This window comes from Carassius auratus, chromosome 9 (assembly GCF_003368295.1).
Source record: "Carassius auratus strain Wakin chromosome 9, ASM336829v1, whole genome shotgun sequence".
Classification (NCBI taxonomy): domain Eukaryota; kingdom Metazoa; phylum Chordata; class Actinopteri; order Cypriniformes; family Cyprinidae; genus Carassius; species Carassius auratus.
Window position 1 is genome coordinate 7,441,973 of NC_039251.1, and position 25,589 is coordinate 7,467,561.

General features: G+C 35.1%; 1 protein-coding gene across 1 annotated transcript in view; it reads left to right on the forward strand.

The window, feature by feature from the left end:
- LOC113108259 (sodium channel protein type 1 subunit alpha-like) overlaps nt 1–25,589 on the forward strand; it is a 47,364-nt gene that overhangs the window by 14,045 nt on the left and 7,730 nt on the right. Inside the window, exons 6-20 of the mRNA XM_026271183.1 lie at nt 1,628–1,719; nt 3,448–3,684; nt 5,046–5,109; nt 5,249–5,390; nt 5,687–5,887; nt 6,071–6,322; nt 7,522–7,887; nt 10,163–10,289; nt 11,636–11,874; nt 12,228–12,392; nt 13,160–13,516; nt 13,608–14,033; nt 22,866–22,998; nt 24,396–24,550; nt 24,730–24,903. Of these exons, the coding sequence (XP_026126968.1) occupies nt 1,628–1,719; nt 3,448–3,684; nt 5,046–5,109; nt 5,249–5,390; nt 5,687–5,887; nt 6,071–6,322; nt 7,522–7,887; nt 10,163–10,289; nt 11,636–11,874; nt 12,228–12,392; nt 13,160–13,516; nt 13,608–14,033; nt 22,866–22,998; nt 24,396–24,550; nt 24,730–24,903 (3,130 nt within the window). The remainder of the gene's footprint in view (nt 1–1,627; nt 1,720–3,447; nt 3,685–5,045; nt 5,110–5,248; nt 5,391–5,686; nt 5,888–6,070; nt 6,323–7,521; nt 7,888–10,162; nt 10,290–11,635; nt 11,875–12,227; nt 12,393–13,159; nt 13,517–13,607; nt 14,034–22,865; nt 22,999–24,395; nt 24,551–24,729; nt 24,904–25,589) is intronic.

Here is a 25,589-nt window from a genome sequence, read left to right on the forward strand (position 1 = left end):
AAAGTCCCATTCTACATATTTACATTGTTTTTATTTTTAAATATGTCTGAAACTGATGGCAGAATATTTTAAATTCTGTTTGGTGCCGCTAATGGCATATAAATTACACTCATTAGCTGTAGTGTTTCATAGTTCATAGAGACGTAAAAAAAATTATCATCTTCAAGTGTCTGGTAAATGACTAAATATTAAAATCTAAATCTATAGGTTGAAACATATTTCGGTAACGCTTTCTATGAAGCCTGTATTTATAATACATATAATACATATTCTTAAGGCATTATAATGAATGCATAATGCATTATACAATCACATTATACTGTATGCTGTATCTAATGAATATGCATAAAAACAGTTTTAATGTGTTATAATATTTACTTCTTTGTGGATATAGCTTTTAAGAATAGGATGATTTATAAGACAAACTGTTGCATCCACATAAATTACAATCGATTATATTGATCATAGTTATAATGTATTATAATTCCATGTTTCTTATGTTACTTTACTTAAAACAGATGAAGACCACTTAAGTCATAATAATAATAATAATAATAATAATAATAATAATAATAATTGTTTCTCAAACAACCATAAGATCAGATATCAGATCAGATGAATGTGTAATGTGACACTTTTTTTTTTTTAATTGTAATGTCAGTTTTGAATTATTTCTTTTTTTCATTTGAAAGTATTGACTAGCTCACATCAAATTTAAACATTAGCCCTTCAGAAAATCCTTTAATAGCACTTAAAACCTAACCACTCACAAGATGTAGTAAGATACAGTGTTGATCTTTAATAAACCTGTCACATATGTCACGATATGGTAGAGTCCATTGAAAATGTAAAAGTAGATGTTGTTAGAAATAATCATACTTTTAAAACTTATAAACACAAATACATAAGTATTATAATGTATTATAATAGTTGTTTATTCATGAAATGATATAACATATTATGATGTTTTTAGTAATGCATTATGCATTCATTATATATGCCTTAAGAATACCTTATAATGTATTACAAATACGGGCTTCATAGAAAGAGTTAAACTCAAAAACTTGTAGAATTATTTTAAATGACAGAGGAAGGTTTACTGCAAAAAAAAGTTTTATAATTCTTTTATTATATTTTATGTGAAATGAAAATGTATAATTAAATATATTATACAATGTTTATGCACTCATTTATTAACACTCTTAAATAATCACTTTTTTGATTTTAGAATACTTGTGTTTATTTATTTTTAAACAGTTATTTATTTCATTAAAATTTTTAAGAAACCGATATAATCTCAAATTATGCATCCTTAACTGATAATTAGTCCATAAAATGCCCATAAAGGTCCTTGGCATCTCCAGTGCCCATCAGCTTTATTTGTATCTGTGCATTTGGTTCCACAGGTTTGTCACAGAGTTTATAAAGATAGGCAATGTATCAGCTCTCCGCACATTCAGGGTACTCAGAGCTTTGAAAACTATTTCAGTAATTCCAGGTAAGCAGAGAACACGTACAGGTGTGCGACGTCTGTGTGACTTTAGAACCCGACTGCAACCCTGTGTATCGAACCTTCTTGTGTGTTGTATGTCTGGCCGTGTTATATTTCCCACCCTCCATGTTTCAGATATTTAACAGAGTTTGTGGATCTGGGTAATGTGTCTGCGCTGCGAGCGTTCAGAGTTCTTCGAGCCCTGAAAACTATATCGGTCATCCCAGGTGAGAGTTAGGGCAAAGGTCAGGGTCACAGATGCTGACACTGCTTTCTTCAAGCACGCCATGTTCTTTCTAAGTGCTTAAAATAGTTTTTCTACATTTTCCAGTTTTATTGATTTGTGATTTTATGCATGCACAAAGTGATGTCTGATTCACATTGAATAAGTCAATTATTTTTTTCAGTAGGTCAAAAATTCACAAATCTTGAACTTTATCAATTTAAGTATGGTTTCTATTGTTTTTGCCTATGAATCATAAATCAGTGTGCTGGTTTACTACGAAAGTACCTAAAGGAATATTTCACCCATAAAATAAAAAATGCAGAAAATGTACTCACCCTCAGGCCACCCAAGATGTAGATGAGTTTATTTCTTTATCAGAAAAGATTTTAAGAAATTTGCACATCACATTGCAATCACTTCTTTACCAATGGATGCTCTGCAGTGAATGGGTGCCGTCAGAATGAGAGTCCAAACAGCTGATAAAAACATCACAATAATCCACAGAAAACTTAATGATGAATTTATTTTTTTAACAAATCTGTAGCTTTTCACACTACAAAATAGACTGGAGTGGTGTGGATTATTGTGATGTTTTTATCAGCTGTTTGGACTCTCATTCTGACGGCACCCATTCACTGCAGCGCATCCATTGCTGAGTGAGTGATTGCAATGCAAATTTCTCAAAATCTTTTCTGATGAAGAAACAAACTCATCTACATCTTGCGTGGCCTGAGGATGGATTGGGTGAACTATTCCTTGTCATTGAAGTCTGAGGTAGATTTGTTAAAGTGGATTATTTGATGTTTTTTTCTCCTCTCCTTTTGTGATTACTTTATGTTTGTTCCGTAGCCGTCTTGCATGTTTTCATAGTCACTGTTTAGTTATTATGAGCAGTTATGTGCAGTTATGTGCATGTGATATATTAAATGCTATTGTGAGCAAATGGTTAGTTCAGCCAAAAATTAAAATTAAGCCATAAATTACTTACCCTGAATTCATTCTAGGTGTATGTGACTTTCTTCTTTCAGACGAATTCATTTGGAGTTATTTTTTTAATTATCTTTGGTCTTTCAAGCCGTTTGATGCACTCCATCGGTCCATGAGAAGTTTAATAAAAGGGGCATCCATTAAAAAAGTGTCTCAAACGGCTCCAGGGGTTAACAAAGACATAAAAATATCCATATTCAAAATGAAATAATCACTTTAATCTAGCTTGTGCTAACAGTTATACACAGAAGCAGTTATTTATGGCTTAATTTTCATTTTTGGCTGAACTAACCCTTTAAGCATTCAGAGATTTAATCTTGTAACATTAATAATGTATCAAACATATCAATGTTAAAACTTATATACACACATTCATTCAGGGTCCAAAATTAATGTAATGCATTCATTACAAACTACTTTTACATGACTTGAGTTGAATTGTAAGAATGATAGCGTGACCCTTGTGTCATTGGTGAATCATATTATCAAATCGTAAACAAAAGAGAACATCAGTTGTGACTTGCACATCTTCAAATGGCTAAATTTGGCAAACAAGGAGTCTTCTCACATGAAGAGTGTCTTGTATGTGATGATGTCACAATGACCTGCAGCTGTTTGTCATAGATAAACATGAAAACAACATCATAGTCAGAATAAAATATTTGATTTTGAAGTGAATTTTGCACCCTGGTTGCGTTAGTGTAAAGTTGGAACGTGACAAGGTGTACTCTGTTCTGCACAGGGCTGAAAACAATTGTTGGAGCTCTGATCCAGTCAGTGAAGAAGCTGTCAGATGTGATGATCTTAACCCTTTTCTGCCTAAGCGTCTTTGCTTTGGTCGGACTGCAGCTTTTCATGGGAGTTCTTAAACACAAATGTGTGCTCAGGCCATCCGATTACAACATAAGTCGGTGTATTCTTAAAGAGACAGAGGACTGTTACACAATGGACGACTACAACAATTACATTAATAATCAGAGTAAGTTGATGCAACTACATTATTGATGATTCAATGCATTTGTGTTTTTGTTGTAAAAACTCACCTATAATCATTCTGCAATTAATTTAAGTGATATTACAAGTAGATGTAGCTGAAAATATCTTAGTGCACAATAAAGAAATTTGCAGTAAGCATGCAAACACGGCCAGTATAAATCCAGTGAAGAGGGACGATCCAATATACTAACTACAATATAGGCCTAAAGAGGAAATATTGTGAGTGTGTAAGTGTGTAAGTGATCTGTACATCTGCCAGACGGCCAGCTGTCATCATTCAGCATTATAGACGTTTACATTAGCGCCAGCCATAAAAAACCTGTTTGAGAGAAAGAGGAAGAGGAATTCCACCTTACTCATAAGGGGGCGAAATATGATATCCATTGGAAGGTACTTTAGTGGGATGGGGGAAAGCTATCATAGGAGTGAGGTAATCTGGTCCAGTGTTTGCTGAGGACGATGCCTTCCACATGTATTCTTATTTTGATATATACACAAATTCTGCTGGTATTTTTATGGCTCCATAAAAAAAAAAACTTGTCCCATTTAATGTGATGGGTCAGAGAAAGGATGGAAAATGGTCATATGCATCCAAAATTATCTTAATTATGACCATTTTCCTCGTTGGTACATTTTTGACACCAAAAACAATGAAGATGGTCATGTATTAAAAAATGGTCATGTATGAAAGCTTTTTTATAAATGCCCCCAAAACAAATAAATAAAAAAAGGACCAACATTGAAAATACTAATATATTAAAAAGTACTAATATACTGCTCAATTATTTTACTCCAAATTTCATTGTTGTTTTTTGTGCCAAAAATGCACCAATGAAGACAATGGCCATACATTGATTGATATTTATTGCACCAAAAACAATTAAGAAAGTGGTCATATGGTTATTTTGGGGAAAAATAAACAAAGAAATAAAAATCAATGAAAACCAATGAAAAATATTAAATACAAAAATGAAGAAAATGGTCATATAGTAGGATTGCTTTATTGCAAAAAAAATAAAATAATAATAATAAAAAAAATGGTCCGGTCTTGGTCCATTTTCTGCACCAAAATTATCAAACCAGATTTCTTTATTGTTTTTGTCATATATTAGGGCTGTTTTACTGCAAAACATTTTTTTAAATGGGCCAGTCTAGACTATTTTCATCATTGGTCCATTTTCTGCACCAAAATTATGTTACCAGGTGCCAAAAATAGATCAATGAAGAAAATTGCCAGGCATTGGTCATATGGTCTTTTTGGTGGAGAAAAAAGTACAAGCAAAGAATATTAAAATATAAATGTAAAAAGTTCTATTATGAATAGTATTCTTCTTTTTCATTTAGGTAATCAGTATTTCCAATCCGGAAAGAAAGATGCTATGATCTGTGGGAAAAGCAGTGATGCTGGGTAAGCGACGTGTATCAAATTCTTTCACAAATCTTGGCATTGTCTTCCCTTCAAACATAATTCTTCAACAGCAGCTGTATTTTAGTTTTTTTACATGGTGAGTTTTTGACAGTCGCTGTCTCACATGTCTGCTTTTCAGGCAGTGTCCAGATAATTATCTCTGTACAAAAGCAGGGCCCAATCCAGATTATGGTTACACAAGCTTTGACTCCTTTGGCTGGGCTTTCCTTGCTTTATTCAGACTGATGACTCAAGACTACTGGGAGAATCTTTACCAACAGGTGCTTTTCCATTGTGTTCAGAACTATTGTTTCATCAGAAATGAATGAACCTATGAAGTGTGCAGTTTCTTCTCTTGTCTATTTCTGTACAATTTCAGGCTGTTCACACAAATCAGTTATATAATTTAGCATGTAGCCATATACTGTAGACTATGTTATGGTATAATTGTGGTGTTTTTGTCATTTATGGAGTCTCCATCCACTTTCATTGTATGGAAAAGAAGATTATCGTACAGAATTGACATGAATAGCTTCCTATGTTTATCATAGACAAATCGTGAACTTTTTCTTTACAGACTCTTCGGGCCGCAGGAAAAATCTACATGATTTTTTTTGTGCTGGTCATTTTCTTGGGATCCTTCTACCTGGTGAATCTGATCCTGGCTGTGGTTGCCATGGCATATGATGAACAAAATCAGGCCACTATTGATGAGGCTTTGAAGAAAGAGGAGGAGTTTAGTGCCATGCTCCAGCAGAGACGTGACGAGGAAGCTCAGGTCTGTTGGGTTTTCATTCTGTTTGTTGATTCAATGGGGTTTGAATTCCATGTAAATGTTAGTGTATTGCACCTTCAGTAGCAAAGTAGTGGGTTTGATTCAAAATGCATGAATGTAAACGCCGGAAACATTCAAAAAACCTTTACTTTGTGAGTATAATCTTGATGTATGATTGCTTGGCAGGCCATGGCTGAACTGTCCAAGTGTGATGGGCTGAGCGGAGAAAAGACAGACTCTTCCTCGGATGCCTCCAAACTCAGTTCCAAAAGTGCCAAAGAAAGACGCAACCGCAGGAAAAAGAGACAGCGTCAGGGGGAAGGCGAGAAAGAGGAGGATTCCAACAGGGAGGGGACTGCTAGAAAGGCCAGCTTCCGTTTGATTGCTGATGGAAAAATCCGGCTCTCACATGAAAGGACTTACACGTCTCCACATCAGGTTAGAAAAAAACAATCATATATACATGGGTCTAATCTATTTATCTGATTTGTGATTTAGAATCTAAGTGATACTGAATATTTTACATAGGAATAGATATATCATAGATAGATAGACTGCCACATTTCTAATTTATTCAGCATTAAAAATTGATTTGAATCTGCTCACTTCTGCCAAACGATAAATCACGATTAATCGTATCAAAAATAAAAGTTTTTATACATAATATATCTGTGTGTACTGTGTATATTTATTACATATATAAATACACACCACATACACAATATATTTTGAAAGTATTTGCATATATGTATTTATATGCATATAATTTATATTTTATATAAATCTATTGATATACTTAATACTTAAATATATACATGCATGGGTCTGTATTTACATACACATAATGAATATACACAGCACACACACATATACTATGTAAACAACACTTTTATTTTGGATGTGATTAATTGTTTGGCAGCACTATATTTGACTTTTTTACATTCTTATCTCATCCTTGTTTATAATAAATTAATGATTTTTTTTTTATTGCTTTGCTTTGAGAAAAACAAACTTCATCTAAACTTCATCAGAACTTAAGACACCTATCAGCTTTTACTTTTCATCTTCTCACATTGTCATCTTTCTCCTACGTCACTGTACTTTTTCATATTCAGCATAATCATCCACTTGTTCATAATTTTTTAAATGTTTAACATTTACATTTTCTTATGCGGGCTGAAATTTTGCTACCTTTCTTGAAAAATGTGTTCATTTATGACTAAAAACTGCTATTAAATACACAGATTTACATTTTTATTTTTACCATATTTTAGGTCATTACTGTAAAATAATTTTTTTTAATAAAAAACAGGATTTCCAAGAACCTACATTAGAAAAAAGCAAAAACTAAGCACAATAACATTAGCTATAACTATCAAGTTTTAATAATAAAATTTGAGGAATGATTTTCAGTGGGGTTTTTTCCTTCCAAAAACATTGACAGCCAATTAATTATCATGCACTGGTGTGGATGCTTATATTAGTTATCATTATAGTTATATATGATAATGAGTTGCTGAATTTGGATTGCGAAATTTGATGTAAATTGGGATTTCTTCTGCCATTTAGTCAGATTAGATCCTCGAATGTCTTAATTTCTTTGTCAATATATCTGTAAGGGTTGTTTTTCTCCTCAGTCCCCCCTGAGTATTCAGGGCTCAATCCGCACCCCACGCCGGGACAGCAAAGGTAGCGTCTTCAGCTTCCGCGGGCGTGTGCATTCAGAAAACAACTACGCTGACGACGAGCAAAGCATGTGTGAGGAAACGGGCAGCCGGAGAGACTCTCTGTTTGTACCCTCTCGATCCGAGCGGCTTTACAGCACTCTTAGCAAAAGCAGCCCGACTCCACGTATACTGTTACCCTCTAACGGAAAAGCACGGTACGTGGTCGACAGCAATGGCATGGTGATAGTGTCATGTGGAGCGTCTTCACCCAACTCACCCTCCGGATTACTGACGCCGGAGATGTCCAGAAAAAAACCCACGTTTGACGACACATGCGTAAGCACATATGATGCATGTGCTGTCGCTGCTGTGCAATGCTTCGTTTTAAACAGCACAATTTTACAATAATTTTCTCTTTATTTGACATGAATATGTGCGTCCCTTTTTTTATGCTGATTTTGGGCGAAAATCTGCAGAATTCTGTGAGATGGATTTAAAGAAAGAAAGAGCTGCATAAGCAAATTCAAAATATTTAAAATAAAAATTGCAGGGAACTTATGAGTGATCAGATTCACTTTCAGCAGAAATCTGCAGAGATTGCATGTGGATTCTGTGTGTGTGCCCGCGAGTCATCAGACTGTGACAATGAATTTGAATTGTTTTCCAGGATTACAGCATGTCATCAGCATGCAAAGACTCAAAAATATTCAGTAACACACTGAAACTAACATATATTTTGAAAATTGATTCATTTGTAAATTTATTGTTGAGTTAATCAATTAATCATATAAAAAAAGCTAAATACACATTATTTTCAGTTTTTTATTCAAAGGTGTGTTAAAGCATTCATTTAAAGCATGTTATTGTATTTATTTAAAGCATTTCATAATAAACGCAGTGTTTTTGAGCAAAGTACTGCTTTTTTTTCAGCTTTTACCAGGGAAACCGCTGTTTTACGCTTCAAAAAAGAATTAGCATTTTCATTCAGACCAACATGAGAAGACAACAAGTGGGCGGGCAATATGCTAATGTTTCAATGTGACATGTTTACAAATATCCATAATAGGGGCACTTTAATTTATTTTTGATGAACTTTTGTATTATAAAAGGCATGTTACTGTATTTTATAAACATTTATAATGTCTTGCTATTTTTAAATAAATAGCAGTGCCATTTGGCACAAACAAAGACATTCTCAAAGTGGTTAAAATGTCCAAAATGAATCAGAAGTGCTTGCAAGGCAACAAAAGAACTGTTAAACTAAATGAAAATAAATAAAAAAAATTCCACCAGCCAAAAATCTGAAGTCTATCATTAAAAATAAAAGATATTTTGTCTTTTATATATATATATATATATATATATATATATATACAGGTGCTTGTAATATTATTAGAATATCATCAAAAAATTTATTTATTTCACTAATTCCATTCAAAAAGTGAAACTTGTATATTATATTCATTCATTACACACAGACTGATATATTTAAAATTTTTATTTCTTTTAAGTTTGATGTTTATTACTGGCAACTAAGGAAAATCCCAAATTCAGTATCTCAGAAAATTAGAATATTGTGAAAAGGTTCAATATTGAAGACACCTGGTGTCACACTCTATTCGGCTAATTAACTCAAAACACCTGCAAAGCCTTTAAATGTTCTTTCAGTCTAGTTCTGTAGGCTACACAATCATGGGGAAAAGAGGCTGGCTGTTCACAGAGCTCTGTGTCCAAGCACATTAATAGAGAGGCGAATGGAAGGAAAAGATGTGGTAGAAAAAAGTGTACAAGCAATAGGGATAACCCTGGAGAGGATTGTGAAACAAAACCCATTCAAAAATGTGGGGGAGATTCACAAAGAGTGGACTGCAGCTGGAGTCAGTGCTTCAAGAACCACTACCACAGACGTATGCAAGACATGAGTTTCAGCTTCGCATTCCTTGTGTCAAGCCACTCTTGAACAACAGACAGCGTCAGAAGCGTCTCACTTCAAAAAGGACTGGACTGCTGCTGAGTGGTCCAAAGTTAGAAAATCTATGTGGTATTGTGAAGAGGAAGATGCGATATGCCAGACCCAAGAATACAGAAGAGCTGAAGGCCACTATCAGAGCAACCTGGTCTCTCATAACACCTGAGCAGTGCCACAGACTGATCGACTCCATGCCACGCCGCATTGCTGCAGTAATTCAGGCAAAAGAAGCCCCAACTAAGTATTGAGTGCTGTACATGCTCATACTTTTCATTTTCATATTTTTTAGTTGGCCAAGATTTCTAAAAATCCTTTCTTTCTATTGGTCTTAAGTTATATTCTAATTTTCTGAGATACTGATTTTGGGATTTTTTCTTAGTTGTCAGTGATAATCATCAAAATTAAAATAGATATTTTTTTTAATATATAAGTCTGTGTGCAAGGAATGAAGATAATGTACAAGTTTCACTTTTTGAATGGAATTAGTGAAATAAACTTTTTTATGATATTCTAATTATATGAGCAGAACCCGTATACATATAATAATTGATGAATAGCAATACATCGCTGCCTTGCAAACACTAATGAAGCAACATCTTAACATTTGTTGATGTATTTCCTGTTGATGTGATCTCTTTACAGTTTGACACAGATGAAGAATATCGACGCAGATGTGATTCAAAGAGCTTTTCAAGGGCTTTTCCACATGAGCAAACAGCGAGACAGCGAGGATTGAGCGTAGCAAGTGGCAGCAACAACACTGCTGACCGTAAGAAGCCTTAAATGCCAAACACACTTATGGGCCGATCACACAGAATGTGTTTTTGCTTTGAAAAATGTGAGACATCGGGCAGTGGAACGGGAAAAGAAATGCAAAGTCTCAAGATGCTTTTTTAAAAACGTGAACCTATAATTTGAGCGCTGTGCTTTTGGAGTGAGATGATGCAAAAGTAGCAAGTGCAATCAAGTCTTTGAAGCTTAATCGAGTCTTTCAAGCTTAAAAAAAATGCAAAGGAACCATAAAAGTCTCAAAAGTTGAATTTTGGCACTGGATTACGGGAATTGTGCATTATTCCTTCTGGTTCAGCGCTTGTAACGCTGGGTATTTCTATAAATATTTCACACACGGGACAGATGACAGAATGTATCATTTGCACGTGCTTAAATCTTCAAGTGCAATATTACGCCAAAGAGAACTCAATTTAGTACTAGTGCACTCTCAGAGACCCTTCTGTGAGTTCACACCCAAATCTCAGGCACACAAAGCTGCATCTGAAACTGAGCGCGGTTACAGAATTAAGTTATGTTTTGTGCTTAAACACATACCAAAAATTCCCATCTTGATGAGTATTTATGTAAACACGGTCCATACTAAACGTGACTGGTATATAAGCTATTAAGCGAATGTAAACAGTTGAGAAACACAGCTTATGTGTAACAGTATTTGTTAGATCCGTGCATCTTAAAGAGAAAGGAACCACAAAAATAAAAATAAACTCCCGCTGTCTGTCATTAAAGGTTATTGATACATTGAAAACTAAGCAGTGTTATTTTATGGCTAAATAACTTTTGTAACTTTATTGTACCTGAATATTGCGGATACACCTACATGAGAAACTATTAATTTCAGTTATATCTTGTTATTGTATTTGTTTGTCCCATTGCTTGTCATTTATTTGTTCTTATTTTATTACTGACTGTTTACTTGTTCTTTTTTTTATTGAAGTAGAAATTGAAGTTAATCTTCCTCACAATATACATATGAATAAACCACACTATAAATTGTTAAACACAAATGCACTGCATGAAAAAATATTTAGGTTAGATGTACTGTAGTTTTAAAATGTATTAAGAACTAAGTCCCCTCATAAGTGTCAAATAAAGGCGGGAATTATACCCAATTTTACCCTTAAAGTTCATGATGCTTTTTTTTTTTTTTTTTGGAGTTTGACAGCCTTAGTCCTCATTGACTTTCATAGTGGTCTTTTTCATTTTTCACAGAATAAAATATGAACTCTCTTCTTTTGACGAAGTGCCTGTTTGCTCATTTCTGTTTGCCGAAATTCATACTAGTTGACCTAGATTGTGGTCCTTTTTTTTTGTTGAACATGGCAGTGTCGGAGGTCTTGAAAAAGAAGTGTGTGGAGTGCTGGTTCGAGTTTGCAGAGAGTTATCTGATCTGGGATTGCAGTCCCACATGGCTGAAGATAAAGAAAGTTGTCAACATGGTTATGATGGACCCCTTTGCGGATCTGTTTATCACCATTTGCATCGTGATAAACACCGCATTCATGGCCATGGAGTATCACCCCATGGATGCCACCTTTATTAAAGTGCTCACAACCGCCAATGTGGTAAGAACATTTATAGCAGCATTTTAATAAATCGTACAATACTGTGAGACTTGTTCTCTTATTCTAAAAATAGTTACTGTTATTAGTGTGCAACCCCACTGAAATGGAGGAGTTTGAATGAACTAATTAAAATAATCTAGTACATTACATTTATAAAAGAAGGTGTTAAAACAGTATTTTAGTATTTTAATAAGAATATAAACCACTTTACTTGAGGTGATGTTTTCTCAATCTACATATTGCCATATTTAGTCAGTAGGTGTCTCTAGTTTTGTAAATAAATAAATAATAATACTAGTTATTATTATTGTTATTGTTCATTTAAAAAGCTTGAATTGTCTCCTCGCATGCAGGTTTTCATAGCCATCTTTACAGCAGAAATGATATTCAAGATCGTTGCGTTGGACCCATACACTTACTTTCAGGAGGGCTGGAATATCTTCGACAGCATCATAGTTACGTTGAGTCTCCTGGAACTTTGTTTGCCTGGAATCGGCTTTCTTAGGCCATTCAGATTGGTAAGAGTATCTCATTACACCTAATGGCTATGTTCTAAACCTAAAAAGGCATGTAAGAGGCAGCATAGGTGCCCTTTCAATCTGAGGTACAATATGAACTGATGTTTCAAAGTTACCTTGTTTTGGTCAAAATCCAAGGCTGTGTCACAATGAGGCTTGAATTTTCACTTGAACTGCCAACTTTTCACTGGGGTAAAATAATCCACAATACCATTGTTTTACTGTGTTTTTATTCAAATAAATTCAACCTGGCTGGGCTTAAGATACTTCTTTTAAAAACATTGGAAAAACTTATAGAACCCCAAACTTTTGTACAGTATTTTATATAAAAACTAATTAATTAAAAATAAATAAATAATTAAAACACTACAACCTAAAACTTTATATTTATGTATTTATTTAAGTGAATTTAGACATCACAGCATTACAATGTACATCATAAAATTATAGTTTTATTTATAAAAATATAAGTGAGATTTGCTAAATACTATATTTAACAGTGCTATCAAATATTGTTTTTAATAAATATGATTAATATATATATATATATATATATATATATATATATATATATATATATATATATATATATATATATATATATATATAAAGATTAGCTTTAAATCAGCATTAGATGACTTCAAAGGTAATCCAAATGTAAAACAACAGGAAATCTACACATCAGCAGATTCTTATAAAAGTATATATATATATAATGTGCATCTCTACTTGCCCAAACTAATCTTTTATGCCCCTTATTGTCACAGCTAAGAGTCTTCAAACTAGCTAAGTCTTGGCCGACTCTGAACATGCTGATCAAGATCATTGGTAACTCTCTTGGCGCCTTGAGCAACCTAACGCTTGTGCTGGCCATCATCGTCTTCATCTTCGCTGTGGTGGGCATGCAACTGTTTGGGAAGAACTACCGTGACTGTGTGTGTAAGATTTCTGAGGATTGCACGCTTCCTCGCTGGCACATGAGCGATTTCTTCCACTCGTTCCTGATCGTCTTCAGGGTTTTGTGTGGAGAGTGGATCGAGACCATGTGGGACTGCATGGAAGTGTCAGGAACGCAATTGTGCTTGATTGTGTACATGATGGTCATGGTGATTGGAAATCTGGTGGTATGTATGGCTTTTAACTTTTAACAAATGAACACACACAAAAAAATCTGAATTGTGTCAATCTATAGTTGGTTCCTTCCAAATTTTGCAGGTTTTGAACCTGTTCCTCGCTCTGCTGCTCAGCTCATTCAGTGCCGACAACCTCGCAGCCCCCGGAGAAGATATTGAAAAGAACAACCTGCAGATAGCGGTTGGTCGAATCAAGAAAGGTTTTGCTGTAGTCAAGGCCTGCCTTCAGAATTTCTTCAGGAGTGGCTGTATAAGAAAGCAGAAGCCAAAAAAGAAAACCATAGATGGGAGCATAATTTTGAGAAACTGCAAGAAAATAAACTCCGACCACACCTCACTAGAGCTGGTTAAAGGCATCGGAAGTACGGACATGGATAGTGACACAGAGGATTTTATCAGCAACCCAAGCTTGACCGTCAGTGTCCCGATCGCTGTCGAGGAGTCAGACTTTGAGTGCCTCAACACTGAGGATTTCAGTAGCCTTTCTTCAGACCTAGACGATAAAGAGGTAAGCTGCTGGTTTCAGGTTTTTTTTTTAAACCTCAGATAGACCAGGGAGATTTTAAGCAGAAATTAAGTCTCCTTTACATATACATTTTTTAACCCTTGTGCATACTTAAAAAAAAAAAAATCATTTTGGCTGTGTTAATGCAGAGAGAACAAATTTTGTCTCAAATGTGTTTTATTGTTATTATTATTCACTCTCATTTCCTTTCATCCCTAAACTAAGTATAAAATATAGCTACAGTCAGGACCTTAAAGGTATACTCCACCCAAACATTTAAATTTTGTCATTAATCACTTGCCCCCATCATCTTCCAAAGCTTTTACGGGTCTGGAACAACATGGGGATAAGTGATTAATGACACAATGTTCATTTTGGGGTGGAGTATACCTTTAAAGGGATAGTTCACCTAAAAATTAAAATTACCCCATAATTTACTCAAGCCATCCGGGGTGTTTACGACTTTTTTTTTATTTCCGACGAATACAATCAGAGTTATATTTAAAAATGTCCTGCTCTTTCAAGCTGTATAATCGCAGAGAATGGGTGATATTCAATAGTCCAATAGACAACCAATAAACTGCATCCATCCATCATAAAAAAGTGGTCTGCTTGAGGGTTAGTGAATCATGGGGTGATTTTCATTTTTGGGTGAATTATCGCTTTAAGGACAAAATGTCCCCTTTTAAAATAAAACAGCAATATGCAGCCAAAATTCGTAATCACCCCACATTTTTTAACAGTAGGGTATACTGTAAGTCAGAAGCATTTCTGACATTAGCCGAATTTTAAAACATTGATACATTACATAATTCAGATTATTTTTGTCATTTAATGGATAAAGATAAAGTGTATGGTTTTGCAAACCCTTCTCTATGAATATTCCCACAGTATTGGATGTTATTAGGGTTTAGAAATGCTTGTATTTGGGGAAGGAAGTGAGATACCAAAAACCAGCTGGGCAAATGTGAGCTACATTTGACATGGCACTTAAATGATTGAAATTATCAACATTTTTCTTTAGACACCACACATGAGTTTTGTAGTGATCTGATCTCAATGCATCTTGGGTGCATTTACTCCTGGCTTTTGATGTGGTCAAGTGTAATCCGATCGTGATTCGATCATCGAATATGCATTAAAACCGCAAAAAGGGGACCCTTACGTCTGTTTGACATCAGACAAGTGGTTTTCCAACACCACATTCATAAGTGCATACCCAAAGACTCTTCAAATGGTGGTTGTAGGAATTTTATTTGCAGTATCACAGCAGTGCACCCTAACTTGAGGAAACAAACTGCTATTGATGGCACATTATATCATTACATGCTCCAGGCTGGTATAATGCACACATAATTTAGGCTAGAAGCCATTTTTAATTTGTGTTCACTGAAGGTCCTAGTTCATGTCTAAATACCTGAATAACAGATGTCTTTTGGTGAGTAAACTACCATAACCAAAGTCATTTGGTGTTGTTATTGTCACGTACATGGTGCCAAAAATGAAAGCTTTTCAGTAGTGTCACTGAATTTCTCATATTTTCCGGTCGGGTTAATTGCAGTAAGTGCATTGTGGATTACATCAACATGTAGCTTGACCCACTATGCAAGGGAGGTCAGGGAATATCAGTCTTCAGATCGCATTATCTGCCATTAAAGTGCTGAGTGTGAATGCTAGCCTCATGATAACACGCTCATTGCTTTCTGCTGGGAAACGAGGATGTGGCGGTCTGTGGTTTGGGCATATAAACATCTATTCACTGAGCAGTCGTACAGTATGCCAATCTCTTTGAAGTTGTTCTAAGATGTGTACTGCTTTAGGTTTGTGAAGGGTGATATGATTTCAACTGACACTCAAAAAATCCTACAGAGGCAATAGGAAGCATTTTAAGGAATGACAGGCACAAATTATTGAATAAAACTGCCTCCCACGGAAAGCTGAATTGTAATTTTTATTTACCATGCACCTTGTGCTATAATTCAGCACATTACAGGTTAACCCAAAAAATTGAATTCTCTAGAAATTCACTCAACCTCAGGCCATCCAAGTTTGTTTCTTCATCAGAACAGATTAGGAGAAATGTAGCATAACATCACTTGATCATCAGTGGATCCTCTGCAGTGAATGGGTGCCGTCAGAGTGTTCAAACAGGATTGCTAAATTTCTACATTTAATAGAAATTTCTATCTACATCTTGGATGGCCTGAAGGTAAGCTAAATTGGGTGTAAATTGGAATAAAAATCCCCCAGCCTCCAAAAAAGAGCCATGATCTCTGATTATGGTTGCAAAAAGGTGGAAAATTTCCAGTAAATTTTGGAAAAATTTTCAGGATTTATTAAAATATATATATTCCAGGGATTTTTGACAATTTTCCACCCCTTTGCAATCCTATATCTGATTGTTCGCCTCTAAGACATCAACAGATTATTTTGTATTATTGCTCCCATTGATGTATCCATAATTCTAGCACTCAGACCATTTTTTTTTACCTCCAGACCAAACAGTGAGTGTTTTTTCCTTGTTCTCTGTCTCACAACTTTAATGTGATCTATCTTTACAGCATTTGTTAGATGCTCTCAAGGTTTACAATGAGAGGAGACCTGTAAGACCTTTTCAATATGCTTCCCAAATAACCGTTTAGACAGCTTTTACCATGCATGAAAAAATAATATGTTTCTATCTATTGGATTGTTTGCGCACTTCAGATCCTGCCATAACACTTATATCATTCTCGTTCATCTTCAGTCATAGATAATAGTGTTAGCGTTCTCTTTCAATCGTTGAGTTACAATTGATTTCAGGTCTCTCTGCAAATGCATACACAGCTATACAGAGCTAACAATCAAGAAACTATGGAAGTTCTAAGCGACCATGCATTATAATTTTTTTCCTTCTTGTTTTCTCGTTATAACGACTTAATTTTTTCATTATCTCTACATAACGAAAAACGTTTTCTCGTTATAACGACTTAATTTTCTCATTATCTCTACATAATGAAAAACGTTTTCTCGTTATAACAACTTAATTTTCTCGTTAACTCGACACAATGAAAGTTGTTTTTAGGGGTGCTCCGATCACGATCGGCCGATCGTTATGCGCATCTCGTCAGTAAAGCCGGTTTTCTAATCAGCGGTTAATTCCATCAGGTGCTTGATTTCACATAGAGCAGCTGTTACTACACAGAGCCGTTGTTAATAGAGAAGATGCGCAAATCCACTTAATTTTCAGCGTTTTTTGGCGCATTTTCTCAGTTAACAACGGCTCTGTGTAGTAACAGCTGCTCTATGTGAAATCACGCACCTGATGGAATTAACCGCTGATTAGAAAACCGGCTTTACTGATGAGATGCGCATTAATGATCGGCCGATCGTGATCGGAGCACCCTTAGTTGTTTTCTCATTAGAACGACTTAATTTTCTCGTTATCTCGACATAACGAAAGTAGTTTTCTCATTATAACGACTTAATTTAATTTTCTATTTTAGGCTTTCATTGTTATAACGAGAAAACGACTTTTCGTTATGTTGAGATAACTAGAAAAGTAAGTCGTTATAATGGGAAAACAAGAAGGAAAAAAATTATAATGCATGGCCGCTTAAAACTTCTGTAAGAAACGGTTCTTATTCAGAATTAAATTAATTGGACAAGCCTTATAAAGGATCACAGAGTATTTGACATCATCGGATTGATTGAAGATTTTGTCTGAAGGCAACTTGTAGAGAACATTGTGATACCAACCTTACCACACAATGCATGAGCTGATAAAATGCTTATTTTCAATGCAATGTAAGTAGCTTTGAATAAAAACGTCTGACAAATTCATAAATGCATAACAATAACTATCCAAAGTAATCACTTTTATCTGGGAGTTCCATTACTGAAACATACTACAGTAGATATCCAAACCAGTTGCATTGTTGCTCAAACTGATTGTCGAAATGACATTAGACAGAAAAGGTCTTGGGCCAAACAAGGACTCGAGCCATCCAGACGTCTTGGTTGCATATTAATTTCATCATAGCATGCTTGCATCATTCTACAATCTGCATTAGCTGAAAATCTAACTGATGGTACATTTTTAGCAGACTCCACCATGTTCACCAGGACAGGCTTAATATAATTTCAGCTTCAGTGTTTATTCAACTTTCAGTGTTTGTACAATCAGGGGCTCCGCTATGGTTTCCGGGCCCCCTAAACATTATTGAATTGTGGCTCCCTCTTCCTCGCCGGGCCATTGTCCATTTTTTTTTATGTGGTTAAAGGGATAGATCACCCAAAAATGAAAATGTTTTCCTGCTCAACCCCAGGGCATCCAATATGTACTGTAGGTGGCTTTGTTTCTTCAGTAGAACACAAACTGAGAATTTTAACACAAATGTGTAACAGTACACATACTCATACCGGATAATTTAAATAGTTATTTCGGTTCAGTATGCATGTGTACCGAACAAATTCAGCATTGCTTTAAGTGCTGCACAATTTGGAACTTCACTGGAAAATTGTATATATTGTCAAAGACCCATCTTTCAAATTATCTATATCTGTCTATATATTCTCCTTCTCTGGAAATTGAAACATTAAAAGCCGTTTTGACGCTCTTTAAAGTGGCGCGACAGATTGCCTCAGTTCAAACAGCAGCATGGAGCCCTCTTAACTACTAGTTTAAACATGAAATAAACATGAATGAACATCTCATGCCTCATGTAATGGCTCAATCAGTGGTTCAACCACAGAAAGACATCAATAAAACATTAATTTACCTCTGGCAAGTCATCAGTGTACACAGTTCTTTAGTTTGCTAGAGAAATAAACTCTAGAGAAGAAAATTTCATTAAATATTAGACTATATACTTCTTATATTTTACTTTAGCTGTTAGGTGGTCTACACAGAAGAAAGCTCTGTCTAGACTCTGCCCCAGTACAAGTTGTGTCAAGCTGTTTGATGAGAAAAATGTAGTTGCAATAAAATGGGTTATTAATCCATACGACTACAGCAATGGAGGACTGTTATTCTGCTTCGTGATACTGCAGAAGAACTGATGACTGAATGGTTTGATCTCCGGCTGACCAATCAGCAATAAGGGGCGTTTAATTCCTGCCCATGTGTAGAAATCGAATATTCAAGCTGTTTATTCATTTTTCCACCCATGAACGAAAAAAGAAAATTCTAACAGAATTCTTTTTTTTTTGGAAGAAAAAAAAACCCCCGAAAAAACGAAAAAGGTGCCACTTTCTAAATTTTCTACTTTCAATATTAAATCCAAAAATTAGGGGTGACCCCAAATAGTCAACAATTCAATGCTTCGATTCAAGGAGCCTGATTTGACTACTAATCTCACAGTCGAATATTTGCTGGCGGTTATGATTATGCCATTCTGACTATATGTGAGCGCTCAAATGTCTGATTTCACATAGAACTACAAGTTTTCTCCCAATAAGTTAATATGCAGCCTATTATGATAAAGCCGTGAATAAGAATCTGAAATGAAAGAAGCTTCAAATTAATATTTTAAAGTGTGTGAATAAATCTAACCACCCCTATAGATTTATGTTTCACTTCTATTATCCGTGACGGACAGAGGAGCATCTTGGTGGCAGGGCTTTAAAACTTTACCAAGACTCAAACTGACACGGGCAGAGAATGGATTTTTTTCTAGCAGGTAGTGTACAAGTGATTTCAAAACATTTCAGCCGGTGTATATATATCGTGGATATATTATTTACCTGATATAAGATGCATTTGGTTTTGAGTCAAGCGCTTCATTGTAGTACTACAGTGATATCTCTTCAGTGCACAGCACGAGCAGGACAAACAACAATGCAGAATATTAATAACTATCATCTGGGACTGTTATTTAGATACTATTATCATGAGAAGACCATTATAATAAAAGGCTGTGAATGTTTAGAGTTTAGCTGCCGTGATTCTGGACAATGTTTTGTGAAGAACCCATCAACAGAAGGAGTTCATTCAGAGCCCCGCAGATATGTTCACGTGAATCCAGGTCCTTTTTGCAGATACCCTATAAGTCCTAATATTAACGTTATGTTGTATAAATAACGAAGCGTATTCTACATTGAATTATGAGTTTAATCCCATTGATTAAAAACTTGCTATCAAATGCTCACTCTACTGGTCATCTTCAGCTTGCGCAGCTCAAAACAGAGATGCAGAACATTAATAACTTCTGTCATTTAGGCTAACTTTATAATGAGAGCACTATTGTAAAAATTGTGAATTGATAGGGTTTCGCTGATGTTTAGTGTTAACTATCTTTTAATCCAAATATAAAAACATTATTAACCCCATTTGTATCTCCGAGGCATTTGTTACACATTTTCCCTGTGTGTTAACATCAGTGATTATGGCTGTCAAATGTCTGACTTCACTCAATGTATTTTGCCCCGCCCCCAAAAATATGATTTGACTATCTGTGTCTGAGATTCATTTATGAAAATCCTTAGTCGGGTATATGGAGTTAGAAATGTGTCTTTATTACATGCGAGAAAATAAAAGATCTGAGAGAAAAAAAAAAGTTTGAGAGAAAAAGTTATCACACTGATAGCAAAAAAACATTTCATGAGAGAAAAAAGAATATTTGAGAGAAAAAGTTTTCATGCCAATAGCAAAAAATAATAATATTTGAGACTAAAAAAAGTTTTGAGAGAAAGTATTTTCTCATAGAACATAAAAAATATACATTTGAAATTTTAAAAATTACTTCTGAGAAAAAAATCTCTCTCAAAATACTTTGAAAAAAAACTCTCAAATATATATTTTTTGCTATCAGTGTGAAAATATTTTCTCAAAAAAAAAAAAAAAGTGTTTCTCTCGAAACGCTTTTCTTTGCTCTTGATGCAATTTCTTGCTCTGGTGTCAGGATTTTGCTTTCACTGTGAGAATTGTGTCATGGGCGGGGCCACGTTCCTATTGGCCAGTCGGGTGAGCATCGTCTTGTCTTGGGAGTCGAACTGAATCATTACACCATTGTTCGGTTCACCTGCATAGATGCCGTATCTGCCTTATGGCTAGTTAAGTTGAGCAGTGAGCACGGACACTCCAATGTTTGGGTAAGATGATGACACACAGCTGGCTGAGCAAGTTCAGTATCACTGAAGATTAAACATTAAAAAATAGCACTCATATTCATGAATGAATGTGTATTATATTATTTGCTTGCTAATCGCTAGTAAAGCTTACCAGCCATCATGCTAGGTAAACTTGCAAACTCACCTGGTTTATACTATGTTTAAATCAAATGCCAAATTAATGTTTTGATTTAGATAGTTTCACGCCTTATTTAGTGAGTAGTGAGCAGTGATTGATATACCGTTTGAAAGTGTCCCACCTAGTTTTGTTTAAAATAGTCTTTGTATGGTTGTTGCAGATGTTTAGCTACACTGCATGTATAGCTCACAAACCCAGCTACACAGGGCTTATTCTAAATTTTTTTTACCATCTAGCTGAGGTCTAGAGCTGACAAGGTAAATTGCAGGTCTAGGACTAACTCTTACATTAGCAACCCACAAATATGTTTGTGCCTGTACTGTCATGGTAATTATTTTTTCTTTTAAATCTTTCAAACGGTATGTCAATCACTGTCTAACGTTAGCTAGTTGTAGGGTTGCCACTTTCCATGCATACTAGCGTTAGTTGAAAGTTGTGCGGGAGGTTGTAAGAACAAGCAGTTACTCTTCAGGTGCTTTGAGGCTAGCAGACAAGTGCAAAGGTAGAAACTAGCTCACTACTCACTAAATAAGGCGTGAAACTATCTAAATCAAAACATTAATTTGGCATTTGATTTAAACATAGTATAAACCAGGTGAGTTTGCAAGTTTACCTAGCATGATGGCTGGTTAGCTTTACTAGCGATTAGCAAGCAAATAATATAATACACATTCATTCATGAATATGAGTGCTATTTTTTAATGTTTAATCTTCAGTGATACTGAACTTGCTCAGCCAGCTGTGTGTCATCATCTTACCCAAACATTGGAGTGTCCGTGCTCACTGCTCAACTTAACTAGCCATAAGGCAGATACGGCATCTATGCAGGTGAACCGAACAATGGTGTAATGATTCAGTTCGACTCCCAAGACAAGACGATGCTCACCCGACTGGCCAATAGGAACGTGGCCCCGCCCATGACACAATTCTCACAGTGAAAGCAAAATCCTGACACGAGAGCAAGAAATTGCATCAAGAGCAAAGAAAAGCGTTTCGAGAGAAACACTTTTTTTTTTTAGAGAAAATATTTTCACACTGATAGCAAAACATATATATTTGAGAGTTTTTTTCAAAGTATTTTGAGAGAGATTTTTTTTCTCAGAAGTAATTTCAAATATATATTTTTTTATGTTCTATGACAAAATACTTTATCTCAAAACTTTTTTTAGTCTCAAATATTATTATTTTTTGCTATTGGCATGAAAACTTTTTCTCTCAAATATTCTTTTTTCTCTCATGAAATGTTTTTTTGCTATCAGTGTGATAACTTTTTCTCTCAAACTTTTTTTTTTCTCTCAGATCTTTTATTTTCTCGCATGTAATAAAGAACCAAAACTCACTCCATACGGGTACACCACTACAAAAAACGAATGATACACGGATTCAAAGGGGTTAAAGAAAGAGCAATTTGTTAAGTACCCCACTGTTTAAAAGAAACCAAAACGTCATATTCTATATGAATGGTTTTAAGCACTCGAGATATCAGACCAAGCAAGGCTTATTTCTACTTTGCACAGTGACTCAGCTGAAACGACGGACTGACCCTGTGCACATGTATCATCTCCTCCGTGTTGTCATAGTAACGTGTGTCTGTGCTGCTCTTGCAGAAGCTGTCTGACGTGGCTCCCAGCTCTTCGGAGGGCAGCACGGTGGACCTCAGACACTTTGGTAAAGATGGAGAAGATGCTTTGGACTCTGAACTTGAGGAATCTACGGATCCAGAAGCCTGTTTCACACCAGGTGATGCTGCTAATAGTTTCTTCACCATAATAAGACGGTGGGAAATGCCATGTTATTTACAATGGGCCCAAATAAACACTTAAAAATTCTGAAGGGAAATGCACATTGTTTTATTTGTCTGTGCGTCACTCAATCTGAAGACTCAAATCACTTTCAATAGTGTTTGAATTTAACTAACCTAATGACAATAGGCAGAATAACACATGGCACACATGGTTTTTATCACGTGTTCCGTCTCTGTTTTGAATGCTTTTTCTATTGAATAAATTTGATGCGTATTAATAATATTTTTCTTGCATGGATTTATTACATGTTTTGAAGCTTAAGTCAGGCTTAAAACGTCCAAATGTCATAGGATTGGATAACTAAGTGGTGTTTGTTTTAAATAAATATTTTTTTTAACCATTTCAAGACAAACATTTCACAACAGGAACATTAAACAACAGTTCTTAAAGGAGCACTCTGACTTTTTGGGACTTTAGCTTATTCACAGTATCCTCCAGAGTTAGATAAGTCCATACATACCTTTTTCATTTCTGTGCGTTCTGTAAGTGTTATTTGACGCACCCACCGCTAGCCTAGATTAGCACAAAGACTGGATGTAAATGGATACTGTTAGCATAGTAATCCCAATAAGTGACAAATAATGCAAACATTTTCCTATTTACATGTTGTGATCTGTATAGTCACAGCGTGTACAAATAACAAGGCTATATGAGACAGAGGCCATTTTTAATCGTATAAATACTGGGAACTATATTCTCACTAGGCGTAGGAGCACAGCTAATGTTACTTGGACGGAGTGGTTACTTGGTCGGAGTGTTCCTTTAAGATGAAAATTTATGGACAAAATTTGTGGCACCACTTTGTGATTGTAAAACTATGAAAATAGTGTGGCATGTTCATAGTTAATGTGATAAACAGTCTTGCTTGTGATGTTCCTGCCTTCATACTAGTTAGTTAAAAGTATTTGGAAAAAATGAAAAGTTGAATCAAAAATTGACAACATCAAAAAAAATTCCCTCCAAGATATAGATGAATTTATTTCTGTATCAGAACAGATTTAGAGAAGTGTAGCATTGCATCACTTGCTCACCAATGGATGCTCTGCAGTGAATGGGTGCCGTCAGAATGAGAGTCCAAACAGCTGATAAAAACATCACAATAATCCAGAAGTAATCCACACCACTCCAGTCCATCAGTTAATGTAATGTGAAGTTTAAAGCTGCGTGTTTGTAGACGTTATAGACATTTGAACTTCAAACCTTCGCTTTATGTTGGAGAAAATAATAATCCATAATAGTCCATCCCACGTTGTCTTTTTAAATCAAACTCATTATTATACTTATTCACCACCTTATTTGTTAATCTCTGCAGATCTATTCTTTGTTTTTCAGGGTGTGTCCAGAAGTTCCCGTGCTGCCAGGTGGATGCAGAAAAGGGCATGTGGAAGAAATGGTGGCTGCTGAGACAGACGTGCTATAACATCGTGGAGCACAGCTGGTTTGAGAGCTTCATCATCCTCATGATTCTGCTCAGCAGTGGCGCTCTGGTGAGGGAAGTGCACGTGTTGTTTTGTTTGTCAGTGTGTCACAAGGTACAGCCTTGACTCGCTTTCAACAGAGTTGGACGTTTGACGTGAACACACAAATATTGTTGGTTTTTATGGGCATGTAAAATCAGTATTTTAATTCTAACCCTTTATATCTTTACATCTCCAACATTTTTCAGGCATTTGAGGACATTTACCTTAATTCGAGGAAGACCATAAAGACCATCTTGGAATTTGCTGATAAAGTGTTCACCTACATCTTCATTCTGGAGATGCTGCTGAAATGGGTCGCCTATGGTTTTGCCAAATACTTCACCAATCTCTGGTGCTGGCTGGATTTTATTATTGTTGATGTAGGTTCAGCTTTTGATTGAATATAATATGTGCTGCACAAGATTACAGAGACAGTTGTGGTCGCAAGTTTACATACACCTTGCAGAATCTATATAATGATAAAACTATTTCACATACAGATGTTTACATATAGTCCACAAGAAAAAATAACGGATGAATTTAACAAAAATTACCCCATTCAAAAATTCCCATATGCTTGATACTTCTTGAATGATTTGCGATGTCTGTCTCTTGTTTCTTATGAGCATGTACATTGACTGCTGTTCTTCAGAAAAATCCTCCAGGTCCTGTTTGTCTTAAGTTTTTTTTCAGGATCTTCTGCATATTTGAACCCTTTCTAGCAGAGTCTAAATGATGTTTTACTTTATTTGATGGACTCATAAAAATACGATAATAGTGCAAACATTCACTGATGGTCAAGAAAGAAGCATGATGCATTTTTTATATATATATATAATTACTTTCATTTAGCTGGTTCTGCAAGGTGTATGTAAAACCAAAAACTGATAATTATGCTGTCATTAATTTACACGTATATCATTTCATTCCTCATAATAGGGATAAGATACTATTATATATTTTAACACTTTATTACTATTTCGAATAACTTATATGTTTTCTTTTTAGTTTTCATTAAAGTTTTGTTAATATATAGAAACATTTTTTGCTTTTTATTTTATTTTAT